Raw genomic sequence first — 27,771 nt, forward strand, 5'->3', positions numbered from 1 at the left:
AACATGAAGTCGCAGGTTACCCATCCCTGCTATAGCGTGTTGTTGTTCACGGAACAGCTGGAGGAGAGGCTAGTGAGGTGAAGTAAGATGCTAGGTATTAGGCCATTCATTATCTACAATTTTGCTAATGATTGGCCTAATATCTAGCTTCTTATGGCTTTAGGCTAAATATTTTCCTGTCAAAGTGCAAAAAAAGATTAACAGATTATGAAATGACAGATCTGTAGTGCATTCCAGCAGGCTGCAATCTATGGTCCCAGGGCACGCAAAACGCCACAATTGATTAAGCCTATGTTTTTAGACGATCATTTTTATCCTTGGGCTACAACAACAAAGTACAATGAGGAATGTATTATTTTTTATCAAGTGAGTACACAATTATTGTCCATAGGCCATAAACTGCGGGGATGTAGGCTAATTTGAGTAACCTCTTAAACGTCCTATTTTGTTTCATTATGAAATAACTCCTTTCCAACTCCCCGCCCGTTCCTAATACTGTAGTGTAGCCTATTTCACGTTCAACAAGCGAGAGTGCATCTCGTCCAATAGGCTATTAGTATGCTAAGGCTAATCAATCGAAATAAGTGTCCAACAAGCTTTTGTAGTTTGGCTTTTCCAGGGACTTCACAAGATTTGCGGAGAGGCAGGTGACTAATTGCATAACAGAACAAAGACAGACAGGCCTAAAGACTAAATTAGAAGCGTATGCATATTAGCCCATAATTCATAAGCTCAATGTTAGGCTTGCGAGGGGAAAAAAATGGATCAGATAATGAAATCCTAGGAAACCAACCCTACACTATGTGCACCCCCGAAACTGCGCTGAGTGCACTGCTCCCTCCCAGACCCTGGGTACCAGGTCGAAAATCGACCATATTGTTTAAAAAAATGTGAAGGACGAGAAATGCATCCTGCCTAGGCTACAACACAATGTAATGAAGAAAGTTGTTTTTCATTGCGTACAAAACTCTAGTCTAGAGTGTAAACGGCATTGAATAGCCTATACCATTTGAATAACCGCTCAAACGCCTGGCGTTTGATTGCATAAACGGAACATAGCCTGCCTGAATGGGCAACCATTTGGATCAGTTATGGGTTTGTTCATTGTAGTTTAGCCTACAATGTCCAGGCACATTAGCAGACCAGTAATATCTGGTGTATTTTTTCATGATATTTGGCTAACAGAAGCATGCTAATGCAGGGATTTCTAATGGCATACATATTAATGCGCGAGTGCGGAGGAAGTTGTATCCATAGTTTCCACGTTTTGCTTTCGGGTTTTAAAAGCGTTAGAAAATTAGAGGTGCGTTCGTAAATTCCCTCAGGAGAGCCCTCAGTGTGCTCTGGGCGTTCGTAAAATTCAGAGTTGTCAGATTAATTCGTTAATTCAAAGCGTCTCTGAGCGTTCAGAGCGAACAACGGCAGTCAAGCACCCAAACTAACTGGCTAAAGTTAACTAGCTTGCTAGCTACTTCCAGACATAAATGAGAGAACACCTCACTGACCATTTTTGTCACCCTAGCAGAGCTGGTTAGGCCGTTTTCATGTTATCCAGAGCATTGGTGACTGTAACTGTGCTCCTGGCAACAATTTAATTGCATGTTTACTGACACCGGCCATATTCAACGTCCATAAATTCATCAGTTATTCTACGCTCTAGCACACTCAGACGAGAGCGCTCTAAAATCGGTGTAGATAGCCAGAGTGAATTTACGAACACGCCCTAGGTGGATACCATGGCATTGTTGAATACTCATTTCTGATTGCCTTGAGGGGCATTCTAGACATGGATTATTTCAATATTTTAAAACATTTAACTAGGCAATTCAGTTAAGAACACATTCTTATTTACAGTGACGGCATACCAAAAGGCCTCCTACGAGGGCAGGGATTCCAAATAAATTAAATAAAGATAGAGGAGAAAACACATCCCGGCAAGCGAGACAACACTACATAAAGAGAGACCTAAGACGACAGCACAGCATGGTAGCAACACAGCACAAAACAGGGTACAAACATTATTCGGCACAGACAGCAGCACAAAGGGCTTGAGTGTAGAGACAACAATACATCACACAAAGCAGCCACAACTGTCAGTAAGAGTGTACATGGTTGAGTCTTTGAATGAAGAGATTGAGATAAAACTGTCCAGTTTGTAGTTGCAGCTCGTTCCAGTCGCTAGCTGCCCGAACTGAAAAGAGGAGCGACCCAGGGATGTGTGTGCTTTGGGGACCTTTAACAGAATGTGACTGGCAGAACGGGTGTTGTATGTGGAGGATGAGGGCTGCAGTAGATATCTCAGATAGGGGGGAGTGAGGTCTAAAATAATTGTATAACTAAGCATCAACCAGTGGGTTTTGCGACGGGTATACAGAGATGACCAGTATAGAGTGTAGTGATGTGTCCTATAAGGAGCATTGGTGGCAAATCTGGTGGCCGAATTGTAAAGAACATCTAGCCGCTCGAGAGCACCCTTACCTGCCGATCTATAAATCTAGCACGGGTAGGCTGGTCATCTGAATCAGGCAGCTGGGGTGAACGATTACAATAAAGCACTGTATATTTGCATGGTAGAATTCAATGTCTATAGTTTTTTACAAGTTTTGTTTGAGCTCATTCTGAAAGAAAAAGTCGAATTGAAAATAGTATTGCTATTGTTGAATTCGATTTTCATATTCTGATGTTTTTGTTAGCCAAACTAGCTAAATATTTTTGCTTGGTTACCATGGCAACTACTGCAGCCTAAGTTTGCTAGCTACTTCAATGGTTGTTGAACACATTTCTAGTGTCAAATGTATAGACATGGTATTAACGAGATAATCAACGAGGGGCTCTATGCATTATCTGGAAAATAATGCAACTTTGTGGAAGGTAAATTCCAGTCTGCTTGCGCGTTCGAACACATATTCTACATAGTTCATTATTTTCCATAGAACGCATAGCCTTTTCTTGAGTATCCTTTATACATCATTTGAAGGAGTTGTTGTCATTGCAATGCTTTGAAATGCGGGCTTTTATTTTGAAGGCTCCCTCATTATCATACGAACGTGACCTCGTTTGTGCTGCGGGCAGAATACTAGTCAGTTAGTTCTAAATACAAAGCCTAGTAGGTTGACGTTTGTTGCTCTTTCCTGTGTTGGATTGTGCATTGTTCTACTCTTGTCATTGTGGCATCCGTATCAAGGGATAGGCTACATTATGTTTATTTTATTTGGATGAATCGAGCAGGCAGCAAGTTGCAAGAACTGGATCGCTGAACCTGCCACTTGCGAGCCCATGATCCCGTTGACTTGAAGCGTACTGTATGTTGATGAAATTCAAGCATGTCAGGAAAACAATTTAAAGGTCATGAAGTCAGTTGCTGCATCAAATATTTTATTTTTGGATTTAACATAATATTTTGGGTAAGTGTTTTCTTATTTTTGCTATATTTGTCTCTCATTGTTTTTCATTGGGCAATCTTCAATCCATGTTGTTAAATTAAACAGTAGGCCCATCTAGAGGAAATGGCTTCATAAATGAAATGATAATTTGTCATTTGTTCATGCTTATTTTACGACCAATCCCTCACAAGCTAGCTAGGTCTATAATAATAGGCTATAATAGTTGATGATAAACATTCAAATGTGATCGTTTGATATGTGAATAGCAGCAAAACCTTTTGTTTGTGTTGATATGCATTATACAAGCGCTTTTTAATCTTGCTTATTTAGATTTGTTGACATACACAATAGCCTTCACATACTGTAGGCTGCTACCCAGAGCACTTTTTAATTTAAATCGCCTACACTCCAGTGTCCCCGGTAATCCGCTTTCTGTCCTTGTTTGTCGTGACGAACTCACGTACGTGACACGTGAGAAGCTTATTGTCCTCACATGCAAATGTATGAATAAACATGAATATATCATCATACTACAACATTGTGTCGCATTCAATTCCCACTGCGTAAGAAAGTACACTTAGGCCTGATTTGAATGTTCTTCCCGAGCAGTGGCGACCTGTCATTCATGGCAGGTGCAGAGCCTCACATTTTGTTGTTGTTGTTGTTGCCTGTTTTGCATGTTATTTTGGCATTAATATGTGTCACACATCCGTTTGCAAACAATGTACAGCAAAACGAGTTAATAAAGCTTCCATACAAATATGGATCTTCTCTTCTTTGCTTTCTTGAGTAAGGCAGCTCCAAAATGCAGGTGTTTCAGCCACATTTTATGCAGTGCTAGCTCGCTGTAGCTTATGCTTTCAGTACTAGATTAATTCTCTGATCCTTTGATTGGGGTGGACAACATGTCAGTTCATGTTGCAAGAGCTCTGATATGTTGGAGGACGTCTTCCGGAAGTTGTCATAATTACTGTGTAAGTCTATGGAAGGGAGTTAGAACCAAGAGCCTCCTAGGATTTGTATTGAAGTGAATGTACCAAGAGTAGGATGGAAGCTAGATGTCCTCAAGCTACACCCTGGTACTACCCTACAGAGTGCTGTTGAGGCTACTGTAGGCCTTCATTACAAAACAGCGTGTTTTAATAAATGATTTGGTGAAATGTGAATATATTTAGAATAGTTTTATTTGAAAATTACAACTTTTTAATTGTAATAAAAAAAATAAAACACTTTACTGAGGAGGATGGTCCTCCCCTTCCTCTGAGGAGCCTCCACTGGTGTCGAGGAAATCATGTGTGTTGTAGAAAAACATAATTAAAAAGGAATTAGTGCAGGTGCAAAAATAAGTGAACCCCAAGTTGCATTGGTTAAATCAAGTAGGTAAGTAGAATCAGGTGGGTAAATAATTGGGTACAAAATGAACCAATCAAAGGAGAGATTGTTAGGAAAGAGTTTGGTTGGGACTCTGATAAACAGAGATAAGAAACATGGTCAGTTTGGTGTTACCCATCCAGGTGAATACAAACCACACCATGCCGAGAGGAAAGGAGATCTCAGAGGACATCAGTCTGGGGAAGGCTATACAATCATCTCAAATATATTTGAGCTCCATCAGTCCACTGTGAGGCAAATCATTTACAAATAGAGAGCATTTAATATGACAGCAACTCGGCCTAGAAGTGGACGCCCTTCCAAAATATCCCCAAGAGCCACAAGAACAATAGTAAATCAGGTAAAAGCCAACCCAAACATAACATCTAGAGATTTGCAGATCTCCCTTGCTGCATCTCGGGTAACTGTGTGTGCTTCAACAATAAGAACACTGAATCGAAATGCCATTAATGAGAGGGTTGCTAAGAAGAAGCCTCTGCTGTCAAAAATAACCAAACTGCCCATCTTAACTTTGCCAGAGACCACTTTATCCCAACAGTAAAGCATGGTGGTGTGAATGTCAAGATCTGGAGCTGCTTTTCCTCCTCTGGACCTGGATGACTCCACATCATTAAAGGGAACCATGAATTCTGAGGTATACCAGGAGATTCTTGAACAGAATGTCAGGCCATCAGTAAAGGAGCTAAAGCTGGGCCGAAAATTGATCTTCCAACAAGACAATGACCCAAAGTATTGGAGCAAATCTACCAAAGAATGGCTCAGGAGAAGGACGATTTGTGTTTTCGGTTGGCCAAGTCAAAGTCCTGACTTAAATCCAGTCTAGATGCTGTGGCAGGACCTGAAGCGGGCAGTTCATGCCAGACACCCCTCACACTTCACACAATTGGCTGAGTTCTGTAAGGAGGATTGGGCAAAAATCCCTCAAAACAGATGTCAAAGACTGTTTACTGGCTATAGGAGACGTTTACTCCAAGTTATCGCTGCTAATGGAGGTGTCACAGGCTATTGACTGAAGGGGTTCACATTTTTGCAAACCGCAAATCTGAGTTTCTGTTAAATAAACCACTTTTGTTAAATAAACAATGAAAATATATATATTTTTTGTTTCTGTCATTAAAGGATTTTATATGTTTATTTTAATATTCTATAGCAAAATAATTACCAGCCCTGTAGGTTTCATATACTTTCAAGAAGCACTGTAAATTGTCAGTAGAAACTACGTTTGTTTAAGCAAGTCAGCCACAGGCAGTAAATGAGTCTGAATGAACTGTTTCACTGCCAGACAAGGCTCTGCTGATAGCCAGGTGTAGCGATGGTAAGGTGTTGGGGCTGATGTTGGGACAGCTTTATGGCCCTAACAGTTTGTTGGCACCATTTGTCACTGTTATAGTGCAATTAATTTATTGATTCATGTTGTGTAGTGGCTTTGCTGGCATGCATCCTAATTTTTGTTTTTTTGTTTGACCAAACAAGATTTACATGCTAAAATCGCCACTGATTCCAAGACAGTTTAGGTGTGTTAGTGTTAGGTGAACAATAATCTAATTGTGACTAGGCCAATTAGTGAATTGTCTCAAATCTACTGCGAAACTATAGCCTACCATTGATTGCTGGACTACGTGTACACACTGAAAAGGGCGGATAGCTTCTAAAGCTCCAACCATTATTTCAGGGACTTCATCTCAGACACAGGAAGAGCTCATTATAGAATACCCAGTAGCTGGAAAAATGTACTAAATAAACCTCTCAGATTCTATTGTTGGTGGAACATGTTTTCTTATTCTCATTTTGTTTCAACTTCTCTCTTAGAGAAATGCACAAGCCTGAGATTAATAGTAATTTCTCATCTCCAGAGGGACAAAGACAATAACAATGTTGAAATATAATAACCGTATGGGCCGGATAATCTAATTTGACTCTTCAACGTCTTTCCCTGAAGGATGGCCCTGTATGGTTTTGGACTGGGAATAGGAGACTAGAGATATTCTCCGCTTGTCCCATTCAGATGATGTCACGTCGAGGTCATGTGACTCTCTCGGGTCTCATTCTGGCTCACAGGAGTTTGGCTGAATTGATACCGACAGGCCCGTTTCCTGGTCAATTCAATGCTAATGTATTCCCATTCAACGCCCTCCATCGCCTTTGTTTCCCTCAACCCCTCCACCCCTCCCTCTGTCCACCCTCCTAAATTCTTTCCCATTCGTCATTGTCTGCTTTCAGTGCCGTTTGCCATGTCCATGACCGTGAGAGCCAGTGTTGTACTGATTTGGCCATTAGTGAGGTCTTCAGTAATGGGGCAGCAAGTGCCTGTTTAACCTTTCATGTTGGTGCACCTGCAATGTAGCCATGTCCCTGGCATGCTTAGGCCTATAAAATATGTGCTTTTGATATTTTTTTTGATAAGGACTACAACTTAAATGTCTTTGGAAGGGAAGTGAATGCGTCTTCCGCATTTAACCCAACCCCTCTGAATCAGAGTGGTGCGGGGGTCTGCCGTAATTGACATCCTTGTCTTCAGTGCCCTGGGAACAGTGGGTTTACTGCCTTGCTCAGGGGCAGAACGACACATTTTTACCTTGTCAGTTCGGGGATTTGATCCAGCAATCTTTCAGTTCCTGGCCCAACGCTCTAACCACTAGGCTACCTGCCGCCCCAGGCTACTGTGCATTGTGTAATACATACACTACCGTTCAAACGTTTGGGTTCACTTAGAAATGTTCTTGTTTTAGAAAGAAAAGCTATTTTTTAGACATTGTAGACATTGTTAATGTTGTAAATGACTATTGTATCCCAGAGTCGCATCTTCACTGTTGACGTTGAGATTGGTGTTTTGCGGGTACTATTGACAACATTAACAATGTCTACACTGTATTTCTTATCAATTCGATGTTATTTTGATAGACAAAATTATGTGCTTTTCTTTCAAAAACAAGGACATTTCTAAGTGACCCCAAACTTTTGAACGGTAGTGTAGGTGCATATGATATCAGATTTAGCTAATGGAGCTAGTGAGCTGAAGAGAGGTTGTGATAATAATTGATTGCTTTTCAATTAGATTATGAGTGCAGTGTCAGCCTGAAACTTTCTGTCATGGCATATGCTATCTGATCCAACACCTTCTCAAAAACGTTCTCTTTGTGTAGCCACACATTCACATGATGCCCAATGTAATACATACATTCAGTATTTCCATATATTGTGCTACCACATAGTTGAGCGGGACTTTTGACGGCATGTAGCTTAGTGATTTTAAGAGCTTTGGGCCAGTAACCGAAAGGTCGCTGGTTTGAGTCCCTGAGTCGACTAGGTGAAACATCTGTCTGTGCCCTTGAGCAAAGCTCCTGTAAGTCGCTCAGGATAAGAGCGTTTGCTAAATGGCTAAAATGTAAAGGTTGTAACTCACTGAATGCACTCAACCACTTTTTAACATGATCATTTATAACCCAAATAATGTTGTTCTTTCTGGTAGTGGAAGTCAGTATTTGCATTATATAAAAGTTGTATCTACACTACATTCTATCAACATTACAGAATGTTCTCATGGAGTTGTAATGAACTGAATGTCAGTGAATACATGAAGGCTTTGGACACAGCTATAGTAATAGAACCGTAGCCAGGAGACTGGTCCATCTGGGACCAAAGTCTGGAGGACCTCGCAGTGTGTGGTGAAGTTCGGGGTAACATGTTGCACAATTCTTTACAAAACAAGAACCATGGAAACCAAAGGGTTAGGGTGTAATTTGTCACTGTCACGTCAGTAGATCTAGTTAAATCTGTATGGACACAGAGGAGTGTGGGGGAAATATGGCTATAGCTTTATACAGTATGATAATCCTCCTCGTCGCTTAAATCTATAGTGTTGAAATAATGCTGAAATTGACATTTATCCTCTGGCCCTTGGAGATATTCTCATTTTAATCCGTTCTGATATAGTGTCTGACGGTTTTAGGATTTGTCTCATTGTCAATCATCTCTGAAGCAATACTCTCAGTCCAACCAAGGAGTGTGAATCTGTGTAGCATAATGTATGTCTATCCCCCAAAAGCCACCCTATTCCTTACACATAGTGCACTACTTTTGACCAGAGGTCAATGGGCCCATGGTGAAAAGTAGTGCACTATATAGGGAATAGGGTGCCTTATACGGTGCCTTTTGGGACGTCTCTCTCTATGTATTGATTTGACACACATGCGTATTGGCGGGCTTCTTTTCCCAATGTCTCTCCCATAGCTCAATGCTTAGTGCTTAGCTCTGTGCTCCCCAGCAGCCCAGTTAACTTCACCGGCACCCCCTCCATCAATCTAGACACTAGAGGCGTCGCTATAGAAACAGCATGAGCTTGCACTCCGACATTTGGCTCCACTGCAATATTTATGTGAGCTGTGTAAAAGACCCTCCAGAAAATGTCCGGGACATTGTCAGGTCAAGTTAACTACATTTGAATGTGTATAGGTTTTTGGAAAAGCTATCAGGTCTTGCCACCCATTTTAATATTCAATGTCATCTCAGGGAATTAAAGTGACAGTATGCATTTTCCTGTGCCAACGTTGCACTTGTCTTGTTTTCAATGGCTGAAGGGAGAATTAATTATAGAGAGGGTTATAATTCACACACATTTTTACAAACAAATAACTAGTATTTATGTGTACTAGTCAAAGTAACCTTTAATCCATCTTTCAGTGATGCAGACTTAAAATATACCTTACCCTAACATGTTAGATGGTTTATTTTATTTAGGGTGTCTTCAATTATCATGGCTCTCTCTTCCCTCAACCATGTTACCTTCAAAATGGTACCCAGTGGACCAGATCCACTTTCTCTTTTCTCTAGAGCCGTGTATGGGGCTTCAAAACATACAGTAAATGAACCATATCTAGACTACGTGATCCACAGTGTTGATAAGGTGGCTCTGATACAGCATTGAACAACCTGAGATTTAACACCATTATTCTCTTCCCAAAGTCAGTCATCATGTATAGGGTGGCAGGTAGCCTAATGGTTCAGAATGTTGGGCTAGTAACCGAAAGGTCACTGGTTTGAATCCGTAAGCCGACTAAGTGAAAAATCTGCCGATGTGCCCTTGGCCAAGGCACTTAACCCTAATTGCTCCTGTAAGTCGCTCTGGATAAGAGTTTCTGCTAAATGACTCAATTGTAGATGTATGAAAATACAGCTTACTTTCTATTCTCACTTTTAACTCCATTGTCTCTGTCATGAAATCAAAACTAGGACTGTAATTACACAGTAATGATAATACTGATTGTGGTGGTGTGATGGCTTATTCTGCTCCCACTCTGTTACAGTGACATTGTGAGTGTCAGTTATTACAGTGGCATGTTTGGTATGAGCATGTCATGCAGGGTTATATGTGACCGTGAGCCAAGCTGAGATGAGGGACAGGTCGAGGTCCTCTCTGACGTCACAACAACGGATGCCTTTAGGAGTTGGCTCGTAGTCGAGGAGAAGGAACTTAGCAACCAGGTTGTTCTTAGGAATCATCTGGCAGATGAGCTGTAAAGAGGAGCAGCACACCTCTAACTTTCGATCATCCTTAGTTCGATGATCAACGATGCAAGTTCATTGCCACTTTGGAGAAGAATAACGGCAAGGTCATTCATGTAAAACGAAGGCCCAATATTGATGGCCAAGGCGATGGTCATATTTACTCTCCGTCAGTGGCAGGGGCCCACTAGGCAAAAACGTGTTGAATCAAAGTTGTTTCCACGTCATTTAAATAAAAATGACGGACATTGATGTAATTGTCCTCCAAAACCCAGCCTGAGTAACAGTCTGTTTGTGCTAGCATGTTTGGCTGGACAATGACAGCAATGGAGTTGGCAAGAGCACAAACTGATCTGGGACCAGTCTACCCAAAACCACCCTTATTGTCATTAGTTACATTTGCCAAAACCCCTCAGTTTACAAACACAAATATTAGGGCCTACCTGTAGTCGGTAACAGCTGGAAGAGGTTGCTTTAACTGGGACATATATTTGAGTTACAGCTGGGGTTTCTGTGTTTGTATGAGAACATCAAGCTACCACATTTCTGTGTATCACTCCATTTGTGATTTGTATGAATTTTTGCATGTCTGAATGTGTGCGTGTGTGTGTGTGTGCCGTGTATGTGTTTATTGACAGTGTGAAACCCCCAGCTGATGAGGCTTAGCTGTTTTTCGTGTTAGTACAGCCTATTGATCCAAGCCCTTGGGGTGTTCCGACCATCAGGACAAACAGGTCTGCTCATTCTGCCTCACTGGTCAACGTCTAGTTTTGATTTACATTTGGTTGAGTTGTCAACTAAATGTGAATTCAACATGAAATCAACAAAATAATTCACAATGTCATTGGATTTAGGTTAAAAGTTGTGAAAAAAAGACAATTCCCTTACATTGACTTAAAAAAAAATAATAATTTGTTTTCCACGTTGATTCAATGTCATCACATAGACATTTTGTTGTGGAAAGTGTTTGCCTAGTGGGGCCCTGCCACTGACAGACAGTAAATATGATCATCACTATGGCCATCAATATTGGGCCTTCCTTTTACATGGAATGACCTTGCAGTTATTCTTCTCCAGAGTGTCAATGAACTTCCATCATTGATCATTGAACAAAGGCTGATTGAAAGTTAGAGGTGTGCTGCTCCTCTTTACAGCTCCGCTCATGTAGCCACACATCTCTTTTTGTTGTGGCACCGTCTTTGCACTCCCCCCTAGCCTCTGATCTCAGACCAGCCCTTAACCAACAGCTCTGTATTATAACCACATGAAGTGGCTCTTTGTTCAATGGCCACTCTGCCAAGGTCCTCTGTTGCTGGCTTGTAGATGCAGCAGTTTGTTCTTATCATTCAGTGACATTATAGGACAAGCAGTTAACGAGTTACAGTTAACGAGTCCAACGCAATAACGACCTGCCTCTCTCGTTGCACTCCACAAGGAGACTGTCTGTTACGCGAATGCAGTAAGCCAAGGTAAGTTGCTAGCTAACATTAAACTTATCTTATAAAAAACAATCAATCATAATCACTAGTTAACTACACATGGTTGATGATATTACTAGATATGATCTAGCGTGTCCTGCGTTGCATATAATCTGACTGAGCATACAAGCATACAAGTATCTAAATATCTGACTGAGCGGTGGTAGGCAGAAGCAGACGTGTAAACATTCATTCAAACAGCACTTTTGTGCGCTTTGACAGCAGCTCTTCATTGTTTTGACAGCAGCTCTTCGTTGTGCGTCAAGCATTGCGCTGTTTATGACTTCAAGCTTATCAACTCCCGAGATGAGGCTTGTCTAACCGAAGTGAAATGGCTAGCTAGTTAGCGCGCGCTAATTGTCGTTGTGTTGCTGGTTCGAGCCCAGGGAGGAGCGAGGAGGGGGACGGAAGCTATACTGTTACACTGGCAATACTAAAGTGCCTATTAGAACATCCAATAATCAAAGGTTAATGAAATACAAATGGTATAGAGGGAAATAGTCCTATAATTCCTATAATAACTACAACCTAAAAATCATTACCTGGGAATATTGAAGACTCATGTTAAAAGGAACCACCAGCTTTCATATGTTCTCATGTTCTGAGCAAGGAACTGAAACGTTAGCTTTCTTACATGGCACATATTTTACATGGAACATAATGCACTTACTTTCTTCTCCAACACTTTGTTTTTGCATTATTTAAACCAAATTGAACATGTTTCATTATTTACTTGAGGCTAAATTGATTGTATTGATGTATTATATTAAGTTAAAATAAGTGTTCATTCAGTATTGTTGTAATTGTCATTATTACAAATACATTTTTTAAAAACCGGCCGATTAATCGGTATCAGCTTTTTTGGCCCTCCAATAATCGGAATCAGTATCAGCGCTGAAAAATCATAATGGTCGATTATGGCAGACATCTCAGCTTGAATGTCGGCTCACCACTTCATGGCCAACCTCAACAAAACGGAGCTGCTCTTCCTCTCAGGAATGCCCAAGCATTCCATTCCGCCACTCAGCCCAGTCAAAGCTCTTCTCTGTCTTGGGACCCCAATGGAGGAACAACCTAAAGTCAGGACAGTGTGGCGTCAAGGGGAACTGGCCATCTTCTGGAAACGTCTGAAACCCTACCTCTCTGAAGAGTATCTTAAATAACTCTCACACCCCCCGCTTCAAAAAAGGGCACTTTTCCTACTACCACTGACTTTGATGATAAATACTTTCTTCAGGGAAAATGTACTTGATGTACTTGTGATGTGTTGTTGTCTCATCAAGCTATCTTAAGATGAATGCACTAATTGTACGTCGTTCTGGATAAGAGTGTCTGCCAAATGACTAAAAAGTTTTTATTTTTTTAAATCGGCCAAGAAATTAAACCAATGACTTCTTTACTTTGCAGACATTGTAGGCTACTTATTAAGGGTGAAGAAACTCCCCAGGAGGATTGTACATTCCTGCTTGTTGATGCTTGACTCTTGTTTAGATTACCCAATTGAAGATGTCCAAACATGACATTTAGTACTCGAAAGTGAAGTAATGTGTGTTTCTGTAACCTTTGTAAGCATCGAAGGAGAAATTGAAAGATAATTCATCCTCCGGGAATTTCAACAAAAGTGAACTTGAGGGGGAGGTTTCACCCTTTGGGTATCTCCCTGAGGTTTGTTATGTGATTATTAATGTTATTTATTGTCTGTCTGTTCTCTTTCAGCTGCTCGGTGTGGCCTTCCTGGGCATTGGACTATGGGCCTGGAATGAGAAGGTGAGTGAGACTGGGTAACATAAGAACCCTGTAAGAACATACAATGATGTCTAATATACTTTTATTTTATTTAACCTTTATTTAACTAGGTAAGTCAGTTAAGAACAAATTCTTATTTACAATGACTGCCTACCAAAAGGCCTCCTGCGGGGGCTGGGTTAAAAATAAAAATAAAATATAGGACAAAACACACATTACGACAAGAGACACTACATAAAGAGAGACCTAAGACAACAACGCAGCATGGTAGCAACACCAACATGAAGCAGCACAACATGGTACCAGCACAAAACAGAGTACAAACATTATTGGGTACAGTCAACAGCACAAAGGGCAAGAAAGGTATAGGCAACAATACATCACGCAAAGCAGCCACAACTGTCACTAAGAGTGTCCATGATTGAGTCTTTGAATGAAGAGATTGAGATATACATGTACTGTACCAGTCAAAAGTTTGGACACATCTACTCATTACAGGGTTTTTCTTTATTTTTACTATTTTCTACATTGTAGAATAATAGTGAAGACATCAACACTATGAAATAACACATGGAATCACGTAGTAACCAAAAAAGTGTTATATTTTATATTTGAGATTCTTCTAAGTAGCCACCCTCTGCCTTGATGACACTCTTGGCATTCTCTAAACCAGCTTCATGAGGTAGTCACCTGGAATGCATTTAAATTAACAGGTGTCTTGTTAAAAGTTAATTTGCAGAATGTCTTTCCTTAATGCGTTTGAGCCAATCAGTTGTGTTGTGACATGGTAGGGGTGGTATACGGCCCTATATGGCAAGAACCGCTCAAATAAGCAAAAAGAGTAACGACAGTCCATCATTACTTTAAGACATGAAGTTCAGTCAAAATTTCAAGAACTTTGAAAGTTTCTTCAAGTGCAGTCGCAAAAACCATCAAGCGCTATGATGAAACTGGCTCTCATGAGGACCACCACAGGAAAGGAAGACCAAGAATTACCTCCGCTGCAGAGGATAAGTTAATTTGTGTTAACTGCACCTCAGATTGCAGCTCAAATAAATGCTTCACAAAGTAACAGACACATCTCAACATCAACTGTTCAGAGGAGACTGTGTGATTTTTATTTATTTACATATTTATTTTTTATTTCACCTTTATTTAACCAGGTAGGCAAGTTGAGAACAAGTTCTCATTTACAATTGCGACCTGGCCAAGATACCTTTCGGTGACTGGCCCAACACTAACCACTAGGCTACCTGCCACCCCCACATATTTATTTTTTTATTTTATTTCACCTTTATTTAACCAGGTAGGCTAGTTGAGAACAAGTTCTCATTTGCAACTGCGACCTGGCCAAGATAAAGCATAGCAGTGTGAACAGACAACACAGAGTTACACATGGAGTAAACAATTAGCAAGTCAATAACACAGTAGAAAAAAATGGGCAGTCTATATACAATGTGTGCAAAAGGCATGAGGAGGTAGGCGAATAATACAATTTTGCAGATTAACACTGGAGTGATAAATGATCAGATGGGCATATACAGGTAGAGATATTGGTGTGCAAAAGAGCAGAAAAGTAAATAAATAAAAACAGTATAAAAACAGTATGGGAATGAGGTAGGTGAAAAAGGGTGAGCTATTTACCTATAGACTATGTACAGCTGCAGCGATCGGTTAGCTGCTCGGATAGCTGATGTTTGAAGTTGGTGAGGGAGATAAAAGTCTCCAACTTCAGCGATTTTTGCAATTCGTTCCAGTCACAGGCAGCAGAGTACTGGAACGAAAGGCGGCCAAATGAGGTGTTGGCTTTAGGGATGATCAGTGAGATACACCTGCTGGAGCGCGTGCTACGGATGGGTGTTGCCATCGTGACCAGTGAACTGAGATAAGGCGGAGCTTTACCTAGCATGGACTTGTAGATGACCTGGAGCCAGTGGGTCTGGCGACGAATATGTAGCGAGGGCCAGCCGACTAGAGCATACAAGTCGCAGTGGTGGGTGGTATAAGGTGCTTTAGTGACAAAACGGATGGCACTGTGATAGACTGCATCCAGTTTGCTGAGTAGAGTGTTGGAAGCCATTTTGTAGATGACATCGCCGAAGTCGAGGATCGGTAGGATAGTCAGTTTTACTAGGGTAAGCTTGGCAGCGTGAGTGAAGGAGGCTTTGTTGCGGAATAGAAAGCCGACTCTGGATTTGATTTTTGATTGGAGATGTTTGATGTGAGTCTGGAAGGAGAGTTTGCAGTCTAGCCAGACACCTAGGTACTTATAGATGTCCACATATTCAAGGTTGGAACCATCCAGGGTGGTGATGCTAGTCGGGCATGCGGGTGCAGGCAGCGATCGGTTGAAAAGCATGCATTTGGTTTTACTCGCGTTTAAGAGCAGTTGGAGGCCACGGAAGGAGTGCTGTATGGCATTGAAGCTCGTTTGGAGGTTTGATAGCACAGTGTCCAATGACGGGCCGAAAGTATATAGAATGGTGTCGTCTGCGTAGAGGTGGATCAGGGAATCGCCCGCAGCAAGAGCAACATCATTGATATATACGGAGAAAAGAGTCGGCCCGAGAATTGAACCCTGTGGCACCCCCATAGAGACTGCCAGAGGACCGGACAGCATGCCCTCTGATTTGACACACTGAACTCTGTCTGCAAAGTAATTTGTGAACCAGGCAAGGCAGTCATCCGAAAAACCGAGGCTGTTGAGTCTGCCGATAAGAATTTGGTGATTGACAGAGTCGAAAGCCTTGGCGAGGTCGATGAAGACGGCTGCACAGTACTGTCTTTTATCGATGGCGGTTATGATATCATTTAGTACCTTGAGTGTGGCTGAGGTGCACCCGTGACCGGCTCGGAAACCAGATTGCACAGCGGAGAAGGTACGGTGGGATTCGAGATGGTCAGTGACCTGTTTGTTGACTTGGCTTTCGAAGACCTTAGATAGGCAGGGCAGGATGGATATAGGTCTATAGCAGTTTGGGTCCAGGGTGTCTCCCCTTTGAAGAGGGGGATGACTGCGGCAGCTTTCCAATCCTTGGGGATCTCAGACGATATGAAAGAGAGGTTGAACAGGCTGGTAATAGGGGTTGCGACAATGGCGGCAGATAGTTTCAGAAATAGCGGGTCCAGATTGTCAAGCCCAGCTGATTTGTACGGGTCCAGGTTTTGCAGCTCTTTCAGAACATCTGCTATCTGGATTTGGGTAAAGGAGAACCTGGAGAGGCTTGGGTGAGGAACTACGGGGCGGAGCTGTTGGCCGAGGTTGGAGTAGCCAGGCGGAAGGCATGGCCAGCCGTTGAGAAGTGCTTATTGAAGTTTTCGATAATCATGGATTTATCGGTGGAGACCGTGTTTCCTAGCCTCAGTGCAGTGGGCAGCTGGGAGGAGGTGCTCTTGTTCTCCATGGACTTCACAGTGTCCCAGAACTTTTGGAGTTGGAGCTACAGGATGCAAACTTCTGCCTGAAGAAGCTGGCCTTAGCTTTCCTGACTGACTGCGTGTATTGGTTCCTGACTTCCCTGAACAGTTGCATATCACGGGGGCTATTCGATGCTATTGCAGTCCGCCACAGGATGTTTTTGTGCTGGTCGAGGGCAGTCAGGTCTGGAGTGAACCAAGGGCTGTATCTGTTCTTGGTTCTGCATTTTTGAACGGAGCATGCTTATCCAAAATGGTGAGGAAGTTACTTTTAAAGAATGACCAGGCATCCTCAACTGACGGGATGAGGTCAATGTCCTTCCAGGATACACGGGCCAGGTCGATTAGAAAGGCCTGCTCACAGAAGTGTTTTAGGGAGCGTTTGACAGTGATGAGGGTGGTCGTTTGACTGCGGCTCCGTGGCGGATACAGGCGATGAGGCAGTGATCGCTGAGATCCTGGTTGAAGACAGCGGAGGTATATTTGGAGGGCCAGTTGGTCAGGATGACGTCTATGAGGGTGCCCACATATACACTACCTTCCCCACATATACACTACCTTCCCCACATATACACTACCTTCCCCACATATACACTACCTTCACCACATATACACTACCTTCCCCACATATACACTACCTTCACCACATATACACTACCTTCACCACATATACACTACCTTCACCACATATACTACCTTCACCCACTACCTTCACCACATATACACTACCTTCACCACACTACCTTCACCACATATACACTACCTCACCACATATACACTACCTTCCCCATATACACTACCTTCACCACATATACACTACCTTCACCACATATACACTACCTTCACCACATATACACTACCTTCACCACATATACACTACCTTCCCCACATATACACTACCTTCCCCACATATGCACTACCTTCACCACATATGCACTACCTTCACCACATATGCACCCACATATACACTACCTTCACCACATATACACTACCTTCCCCACATATACACTACCTTCACCACATATACACTACCTTCCCCACATATACACTACCTTCACCACATATACACTACCTTCACCACATATACACCTTCCCCACATATACACTACCTTCACCACATATACACTACCTTCACCACATATACACCTTCACCATATCACTACCTTCCCCACATATACACTACCTTCATATACACTACCTTCCCCATATACACTACCTTCCCCACATATACACTACCTTCACCACATATACACTACCTTCCCCACATATACACTACCTTCCCCACATATACACTACCTTCACCACATATACACTACCTTCACCACATATACACTACCTTCCCCACATATACACTACCTTCACCACATATACACTACCTTCACCACATATACACTACCTTCACCACATATACACCCTTCCCCACATATACACTACCTTCACCACATATACACTACCTTCACCATATACACTACCTTCACCACATATACACTACCTTCACCACCACCTTCCCCACATATACACTACCTTCACCACATATACACTACACATATACACTACCTTCACCACATATACACTACCTTCACCACATATACACTACCTTCACTACACCACATATACACACCACATACCTTCACCACATATACACTACCTTCACCACATATACACTACCTTCCCCACATATACACTACCGTCCCCACATATACACTACCTTCACCACATATACACTACCTTCACCACATATACACTACCTTCACCACATATACACTACCTTCACCACATATACACTACCTTCACCACATATACACTACCTTCACCACATATACACTACCTTCACCACATATACACTACCTTCCCCACATATACACTACCTTCCCCACATATACACTACCTTCCCCACATATACACTACCTTCACCACATATACACTACCTTCACCACATATACACTACCTTCACCACATATACACTACCTTCACCACATATACACTACCTTCACCACATATACACTACCTTCACCACATATACACTACCTTCACCACATATACACTACCTTCACCACATATACACTACCTTCCCCACATATACACTACCTTCCCCACATATACACTACCTTCCCCACATATACACTACCTTCACCACATATACACTACCTTCACCACATATACACTACCTTCACCACATATACACTACCGTCCCCACATATACACTACCTTCACCACATATACACTACCTTCACCACATATACACTACCTTCACCACATATACACTACCTTCACCACATATACACTACCTTCACCACATATACACTACCTTCACCACATATACACTACCTTCACCACATATACACTACCTTCACCACATATACACTACCTTCAGAAAGATTTCACACCCCTTGACTCTTTCCACATTTTGTTGTGTTACAGCATGAATTTAAAAGGGTTCAATTAAGATTTTGTGTTACCGGCCTACACACAATACCCCATAATGTCAAAGTGGAATTCTGTTTTTAGACATTTTTACAAATTAATTAAAAAAATGAAAGTCTGAAATGTCTTGAGTCAATAAGTAGTCAACCTCTTTGTTATGGCAAGCCTAAATAAGTTCAGGAGTAAAACTCTGCTTAACAAGTCACATAATACGTTGCTTTGTGTGCAATAACAGTGTTTAACATGATTTTTCAACGACTACCTTATCTCTGTACCGCACACACATACAATTATCTGTATGGCCCCTCAGTCAAGCAGTGAATTTCAAATGCAGATTCAACCACAAAGACCTGGGAGGTTTTTTATTGACTCGCAACTAAGGGCAGCTATTGATAGCAGACCGAATATCTCTTTGAGTATGGTGAAGTTATTAATTACACTTTGGACGGTGTATCAATACACCCAGTCACTACAAAGATACAGGCATCCTTCCTAACTCACTTGCCTGATAGGAATGGAACCGCTCATGGATTTCACCATGAGGCCAATGGTGACTTTAGAACAGTTACATAGTTTAATGGTTGTAATAGGAGAAAACTGAGGATGGATCAACAACATTGTAGTTACTCTACAATACTAACCTAAATGACAGAGTGGCGAAGGAAGCCTGTACAGAATACAAATATTCCAAAACATGCATCCTGTTTGCAATAAGGTACTAAAGTAAAACTGCAAAAATGTGGCAAATAAATTAACTTTATGTCCTGAATACAAAGTGTTATGTTTGGGGCAAATCCGACACAACACATCACTGAGTACCACTCATCACATTTTCAAGCATGTTGGTTGAAATCGGCAAGGACTAGGGGTATTTATAGGATAAAAAGAAATGGAATTAAGCTAAGCACAGGCAAAATCTTAGAGGAAAACCTGGTTCAGTCTGCTTTCCAATAGACTTGTGGAGACAAATTCACCTTTCAGCAGGACAATAAAACGCAAGTCCAAATATTCACTTGAATTGCTTACCAAAGCTACCGTTAATGTTCCTGAGTGGCCGAGTTACAGTTTTGACTTAAATTGTCTTACAAATCTATGGAAGACTTGAAAATGGCTGTCTAGCAATATTCAAAAATCAACTTCACAGAGCTTGAAGAATTTTCTAAAATTATCATGTGCAAATATTGTACAATCCATGTGTGGAAAGCTTTTAGAGACTTACTCAGAAAGACTCACAGCTGTAATCGCTGCCAAAGGTAAATCTAACATGTATTGACTCACGGGTGTGAATACTTATGTAAATGATATGTATTTAATTTTCAGTACATTTTCTAACATTTCTAAAAACATGTTTTAACTTTGTCATACTGGGGTATTGTGTGTAGGTGGGTGAGAAAAATATTTAGGTGGGTGAGAAAAATATTTAATCCAATTTGAATTAAGGCTGTAGCACAACAAAATGTGGATTAAGTCCAGGGGTATGAATATTTTCTGAAGGCACTGTACATTCCGTTCTCAGCGTCCATAAAACTCTATCCGCTATCTTGTTAAGTGTGTTCAGGTGTGTTGGCAGTGGCCATTAATTGTACACACCTGATCTTAATGAGTGCTTGTTTCCTTTAAAACGGGGTCTGTTTGAATAAACTAAAATTAACAGCTTTGTATGAGTAAAAAAACTGGCATGCTAGCTCAATCCTGGTGTCGAAGGGGACTTACTCCATGGATAGAAAAAATAAGATTAGATTAGAGGTTTGAATCTCACTGAATCTGTGCCATCATAAAAAATACATGTCTTTGCATGATTAATGTTATTGTGAAGTGGAAATGTCTAGAGCAACAACGGCTCAGCCACAAAGTGGTAGGCCACACAAGCTCAAAGAACGGGACCGCCGAGTGCTGCAGTTCCGTAGCGTGTAAAAATCGGAACACTCACCGAGTTCCAAACTGCCTCTGGAGGCAATGTCAGCACTAGACCTGTTCGTCGGGAGCTTCATGAAATGGGTTTCCATGGCCAAGCCTAAGATCACCATGCGCAATGCTAAGCATCGGCTGGAGTGGTGTAAAGCTTGCCACCATTGGAGAAGTGAAAACGCTTTCTTTGGAGTGATGAATCACTCACTCTTCACCAACTGGAAGTCCAACAGACTAATTTGGGTTTGGTGGATGCCAGGAGAAGGCAACCTGCCCAAATGCATAGTGCGAAGTGTAAAGTTTGGGGGAGGATGAATGAATAATCGTGAGGGGCTGTTTTTCATGATTCGGGCAAGGTCCCTTAGTTCCAGTGATGGGAAATCTTATAGCGTACAATGACATTCTAGACGATTCTGTGCTTCCAACTTTGTGGCAACAGTTTGGGGAAGTTTCCTGTTTCAGCATGACAATGCCCCTGTGCACAAAGCGAGGTCTGTACAGAAATGGTTTGTCGAGATCGGTGTGGAAGAACTTGACTGGCCTGCACAGAGCCCTGACCTCAACCCCATCAAGCACCTTTGGGATGAATTGGTACACCAACTGCAAGCCAGGCCTAATCAACCAACCAACATCAGTGCCCGACCTCACTGATGCTCTTGTGGCTGAATGGAAGCAAGTCCCCGCAGAAATGTTCATCTAGTGGAAAGCTTTCCCAGAAGGAGGCTGTTATAGTATAGGGGAAAGACTCCATATTAATGCCCATGATTTTGTAATGAGATGTTCGACGAGCAGGTGTCCACATAGTGTATATATTACACAAATAAATAATCAAATAAGTACAATAGATGATCAGTCTTTTCCCTGGACCGCCCTTGTGTCTGGAAGAGTGGCAAAGCATACAATTCTTACTGTGCTCACTGTTAACACATGTATGTCTGTCTGCCTGCCTGCCTGCCTTTCTCTCTCTGCCTGCCTCTCTCTGCCTGCCTGCCTGCCTCTCTCTCTCTCTCTCTGCCTGCCTCTCTCTGCCTGCCTCTCTCTCTCTCTCTCTCTCTCTGCCTGCCTCTCTCTCTCTCTCTGCCTGCCTCTCTCTGCCTGCCTGGCTGCCTGCCTCTCTCTCTCTCTCTGCCTGCCTCTCTCTGCCTGTCTGCCTCTCTCTCTCTGCCTGCCTCTCTCTGCCTGCCTGCCTCTCTCTCTCTCTGCCTGCCTCTCTCTGCCTGCCTGCCTGCCTGCCTGCCTGCCTCTCTCTGCCTGCCTGCCTGCCTGCCTCTCTCTGCCTCTCTAGGGTGTTCTCTCCAACATCTCGTCCATCACAGACCTGGGGGGCTTTGACCCCGTCTGGCTCTTCTTGGTGACGGGAGGGGTCATGTTCATCCTGGGCTTTGCCGGTTGCATCGGAGCACTGAGGGAAAACACCTTCCTGCTCAAGTTTGTACGTCCACAACTCACTCATTCCCACTCGGTTCGCCCCTTAGACATGGACATTAACAAATATATGAATATACACTCCCCTCTGTATTTATTTAATTTGGCTCTATACTCCAGCATTTGGGATTTGAGATCAAATATTTCATATGAGATGACAGTAAAGAATGTAAACCATTTATTTGAGGGTATTTTCATACATATATGTTTTTACCGTTTAGAAATTAAAGGACTTTATGTATGTAGTCCCTCTATTTGAATGTGCAAATGTTATGGGACAAATCCACTTGTAGTGTATTAAAGTAGTCAAAAGGTTAGTATTTGGTTCCATAGTCCTAGCACGTATTGACTACATCAAACTTGTGACTGCAAACTTGTTGGATGCATTTGCAGTTTGTTTTGCTTGTGATTCGGATTATGTTGTGCCCAATAGGAACTGATTGGTGAATAATATATTGGGTCATTTTGGAGTCACAAACTAAAAGTTTTAGCTTCACTGTCGAACTAAATACAGAGGGGAGTGTCTATGTATTACTCCATGAAAAGATCTAAATAATACCTATGCATTATTAGGGTTATCATTAGATGTCTTTATAGTCATCATTGACTCCACTTTGAACTCTCACTCCCTCCCCAGTTTCCTGGACTCAAATTAAGCTTATTCTTGGACTGTCCCACTCTGTATAGTCCATGATGAGTAGGCTTAATCTGAGTCTGGGAGACCAGTCCTCCATGTCCCCTCTATGACATGTCAGAATTACAGCTGATTAATCAGGTGTGTTAGTGCTGGGTTAGAACACAAATATACACCCCCTGGATCCCCCAGGAATGGAGTGAGAAACACTGGACTTTGGGGCTTAATCATAGCTTTGTTCTATGTTTGCTCACATGCTCCCCCTCCACATGCCCCCCCATTCTGTTCCAGTTTTCTGTGTTCCTGGGGATCATCTTCTTCCTGGAGCTGACAGCTGGAGTGTTGGCCTTCACCTTCAAGGACTGGATCAAGGACCAGCTCAACTTCTTCATCAATAACAACATCCGGGCATACCGTGACGACATCGACCTCCAGAACCTTATAGACTTCACTCAGGAATATGTACGCATTTGAAAATCAGTGTGAATGTGTGACAGAGGATGCTGGTGGGAGGAGCTATAGGAGAATGGGCTCATTGTAATGGCTGTAATGGAATACATGGAACTGAGTCAAGCATGAGGTTTCCAAATGTTTGATGTGTTTTATACTGTTCCATTTATTCCATGGAGCTCTGGTTTGAGTGAGGTGAAGAGTTGGTAGGTTGCGGGGGTAGGAGCAGGTGTGCGAGTGAGCAGGAGAGAGCCCGGTAGCCCCACTCACAGGCATGGGAGGGAATAGGCCCAACTACTAGGGAGACAGACCCAGCCAATCAGAATAAGTTTTTCCCCACAGACAGAAATACTCCTTAGTTTCATCAGCTGTGCTTGTGGCTGGTCTCAGACTACCCTGCAGGTGAAGAAGCCAGATGTGGAGGTCCTGGGCTGGCGTGGTTTGATGTGGTCTGCGTTTGTGAGGCCAGTTGGAATGATGTTGGAGGTGGTTTATGGTAGAGAAATTAACATTCAATTCTCTGGCAACAGCTCTGGTGGATATTCCTGCAGTCAGCATGCCAATTGCACGCTCCTTCAAAACTTGAGACATCTGTGGCATTGTGTTGTGTGAGAACTGCACATTTTAGACTGGCCTTTTATTGTTCCCCAGCACAAGGTGCACCTGTGTACTGATCATGCTGTTGTCATGGGAATTCTACACATGGGACACTCAAAGTTTATCTTAAATTAATCATTGTTTATTAAGATTCAAGAGTTTTCTGGGCTCTCCCAAGTGTCATTGGTTTTGAACAAGATCTTAATGAAAAATACAATCAGCTGCCAAACTGATAACAGCTTTGCTCACCTCACCCTCCAAGAGTTCTTCACAGCACTATCATTGGTTCTGTGTGATGAGGAAGAGTCGGAGAGAAGGATCACCAAGCTATTGGAAGGATTTGCTAACGGAATTGCAATCAACTTGGGAAATGCAATTTTGCCATTTCTATTTGGCCTGTTTATCAGAAACACGAGTTGCTTCCTGAAGGAGGGTTTAAACATTGACCTGCCAACTGATTCACAGTTTTCGATACTGGATAAAACAATCGACTTACCCGAAGTCTGAACCCCCCCATGAAGTTATACATCTCGGCTCAGCTCTTCGTGAGAACGACAGTCTGACTCATTTCAGTGCGAGGATAGTCAATCATCTTTATGATGAGCAGATGGCCTTGCTCCTCATGGCTCTAAGTGTGCAGCAAAACCTCTTTTGTAGAACTTGACGTAGGCACTACTGTGGTGGCGGAGACTGCATCAGGTTTGGTAAGCTTAATCCTGAGGTGTGAAAGGCTACACAGTGTACATATCCGCATCCTTTTCCATGCCTATATTTCCAGCAGTAATAAATGGTCACAGTGTTTTCATTTTCTTGTTACAAGACGAGGCTCGCCAGAGAAGACCACAACGGTAAGTTGTTCTGCATTTGGCTGACACAGGAGGCGATCAGAGTACTTTGTGGATCCCAAGGTCGTAAAGACGTCAAGCTAACCGTTTCTGGGTGGAGATGTGACAAACCAGAGTATCAGTGCTCTAACCTGAGACGGGTAAAAGAGGACTGCAACTCTCTCATCACACTTGAGATTCAAGGGGGAACAATCACAGAGCAGCTAAATGAGTGCAGGTGTTCACAGTGGTGGTGTTCATATTTGATTGACTTTGGCAATGAGGTGGCGGAGTATGGTTGCCGCGAGGAAGGCTCATAGTTAAGACTGGAATGGAATACATGGAATAGTATCAACCACATGGAAACAGGATGTGACAGAATCATGTGTTTGCCTTTCCATCATTCCATTCCAGCTATTACAATGCGCTCCTCCTCCAATTTAGTGGCATCAGCCACCACTGGCACTAAATTGAAATCTCCGCCCACCTGGGGCACTGCAACCAAAACTGTGGCATCCATAGGCTAAGTTACTGAAATCGAGATTGCCTTTTTTATACACTTCAATGACCTCCAGTAGATATTTCAGAAGAGGGCAAGTCCTTGAGGGCTCAAGTGTCTACTGGGATTTGCTTCTCTTGAATCTAATCAATGAACTCACTAGATTGCTGTGAAACTGCAGTTACTCCCATTGCTGTACTTAGGTTGTGTGTCAAATTAATAACGTTGTACATGCTTCATAACTGATCCCTATATTTGTTCCAGATTGTTTGAAATGTGTTTGGAAAATGTTTTATTGCTCTGTGTGTAAAGGGTATGAAATTCAAGACAAATCATAGTCTTAAGCACCTATGACCTAAATGTGACAACAACAAAAAAAACATTTATGTTTAAAACTTTTCGTTATGGAAATGGATTTATACAGACAAATTGAGAAAGAGAGGGGGGGAGAGATAAACGGTGGAAAGCTAATGATAGTTTATCCCAGCACTAGCTAAACCCTGTTTCCTTATTGGGCTGCTAATCACCTCGTAAAATTATTATTATGAGCTAAAGCTATTAAGTCTACCCTTTTTGTGAGGTTACCATTTTAGAGTTATGCTGAATTACTTGCAGTGCAATACAGTAGTTTTGCAACAGCATGATGTGTAATGAGTTATGATATACTGTAATACATGATTCATAACATCTACATTTAAGTTGTTTTGCTTCACTTAAGAATGTCTTAATCGTCACTCAAGTTTCTTATATTGTTAATGTAAATGGTTTGATATGCTTTAGCCCACATTTTTATTGAATTCACCAGTGCTTTCTTGAGTAGAATCTCCTCTCTGGCGCTGGATTGGTCTAAAGTCAGTTTCTCTATTCAGTAGCAGGCCTTTGTTATTGTAGCCAACTGGTTGGCAGAGACGCTTGTGGCGACTCTGACCATATGACTCCCAGATCGTATTCCATCTGAGCCTCTATTCACAAAGCAACTCAGTTGGAATGCTGATCTAGGATCATTTCACCCCTTTTGTTATTCATTAGGGTCTGAAAGCACTCCTGAGACACTGTGAATACGGGCCTTGTTGTCAAGCCTTCCCCAATCTCTGTTGGTCACACTCCACCCACACTGTTAAAAAAAACATGGATTCCTTATTGACGTTCTCTTCTTCTCTGTTTTCTTCTCCTTAGTGGGATTGTTGCGGCGCGTTCGGAGCGGACGACTGGAACCTCAACATCTATTTTAACTGCACGGACACCAACCCCAGCCGGGAGAAATGTGGAGTCCCCTTCTCCTGCTGCACCAAGGACCCTGCGGCAAGGAACTCTCACAGGGGCTAGGGAGGGTTGGTCAAGACATGGGTCATGGGGTTCGGCTAAACAAGTCTTACATTTTAAAGTGAAAATTACAAACGTAAGAAGCCTTTTTAAACCTCAACTAGGCTACAAGTTTGCATTTGCTACTGTGCAGGACAATTCTCTGCAACAAAAGAGTGGTCAAATTAAGATCCTACGTTGAAATGAATGAGTACTATAGTCGCTGAAAATACAGATTTACATGGTTTTCCATTATTTGGTTTGCCCCGATGACAGTATCTATGAGAGGGCAAAACTCATTTCTCAGACTGGCACCAAGGTTAAGGGCACCAACACACTGGGATTTTGTGTCCCGAGAATTTTTGATGGAGCTAATACTTAATTGGGAGTTGCCGGCTAAATGACAACGAATGATGATTGTCCGACAAAAAACAGTCCATCTTTTGAACAGGAAATGGTCATGTGTGTCAGTGGTATTATCAGTGGTGGTCAGGGTTATGATGACAGTTGACATCTGCTTTTTTTGATAACACTTCTATTTCTCTTCATTAGGAGGATGTGATAAACACGCAGTGTGGCTATGACGTACGAGACAAAACTGTGAGTGCTGTTCCATTTCTCTCTGTCCATCGACCTCTTTCCTTCTACACTTTTCCTTGATATAGTGACCTTTATTATTATGGAATCTAAGAATATACAAAGTCATATTATATTATAAAGGGTTATGATGAATGATCACATATGGTTGTATAATGAAGGCGTATGTTTGGTTTTCATGCCATTTGCGGGC

At 42.2% G+C, this 27,771-nt stretch overlaps 1 protein-coding gene across 1 annotated transcript in view; it reads left to right on the forward strand.

Annotated features, from left to right (window-relative positions):
• The first annotated feature begins 3,049 nt into the window (after positions 1–3,049).
• The window catches only part of LOC118391949 (tetraspanin-5-like), a 31,523-nt gene continuing 6,801 nt past the window's right edge, over positions 3,050–27,771 (forward strand). Inside the window, exons 1-6 of the mRNA XM_035783471.2 lie at positions 3,050–3,404; positions 13,472–13,522; positions 22,536–22,682; positions 23,601–23,771; positions 26,856–26,981; positions 27,534–27,581. Of these exons, the coding sequence (XP_035639364.2) occupies positions 3,324–3,404; positions 13,472–13,522; positions 22,536–22,682; positions 23,601–23,771; positions 26,856–26,981; positions 27,534–27,581 (624 nt within the window). The 5' untranslated portion in view covers positions 3,050–3,323. The remainder of the gene's footprint in view (positions 3,405–13,471; positions 13,523–22,535; positions 22,683–23,600; positions 23,772–26,855; positions 26,982–27,533; positions 27,582–27,771) is intronic.

This window comes from Oncorhynchus keta, chromosome 13, assembly GCF_023373465.1.
Source record: "Oncorhynchus keta strain PuntledgeMale-10-30-2019 chromosome 13, Oket_V2, whole genome shotgun sequence".
Taxonomy (NCBI): domain Eukaryota; kingdom Metazoa; phylum Chordata; class Actinopteri; order Salmoniformes; family Salmonidae; genus Oncorhynchus; species Oncorhynchus keta.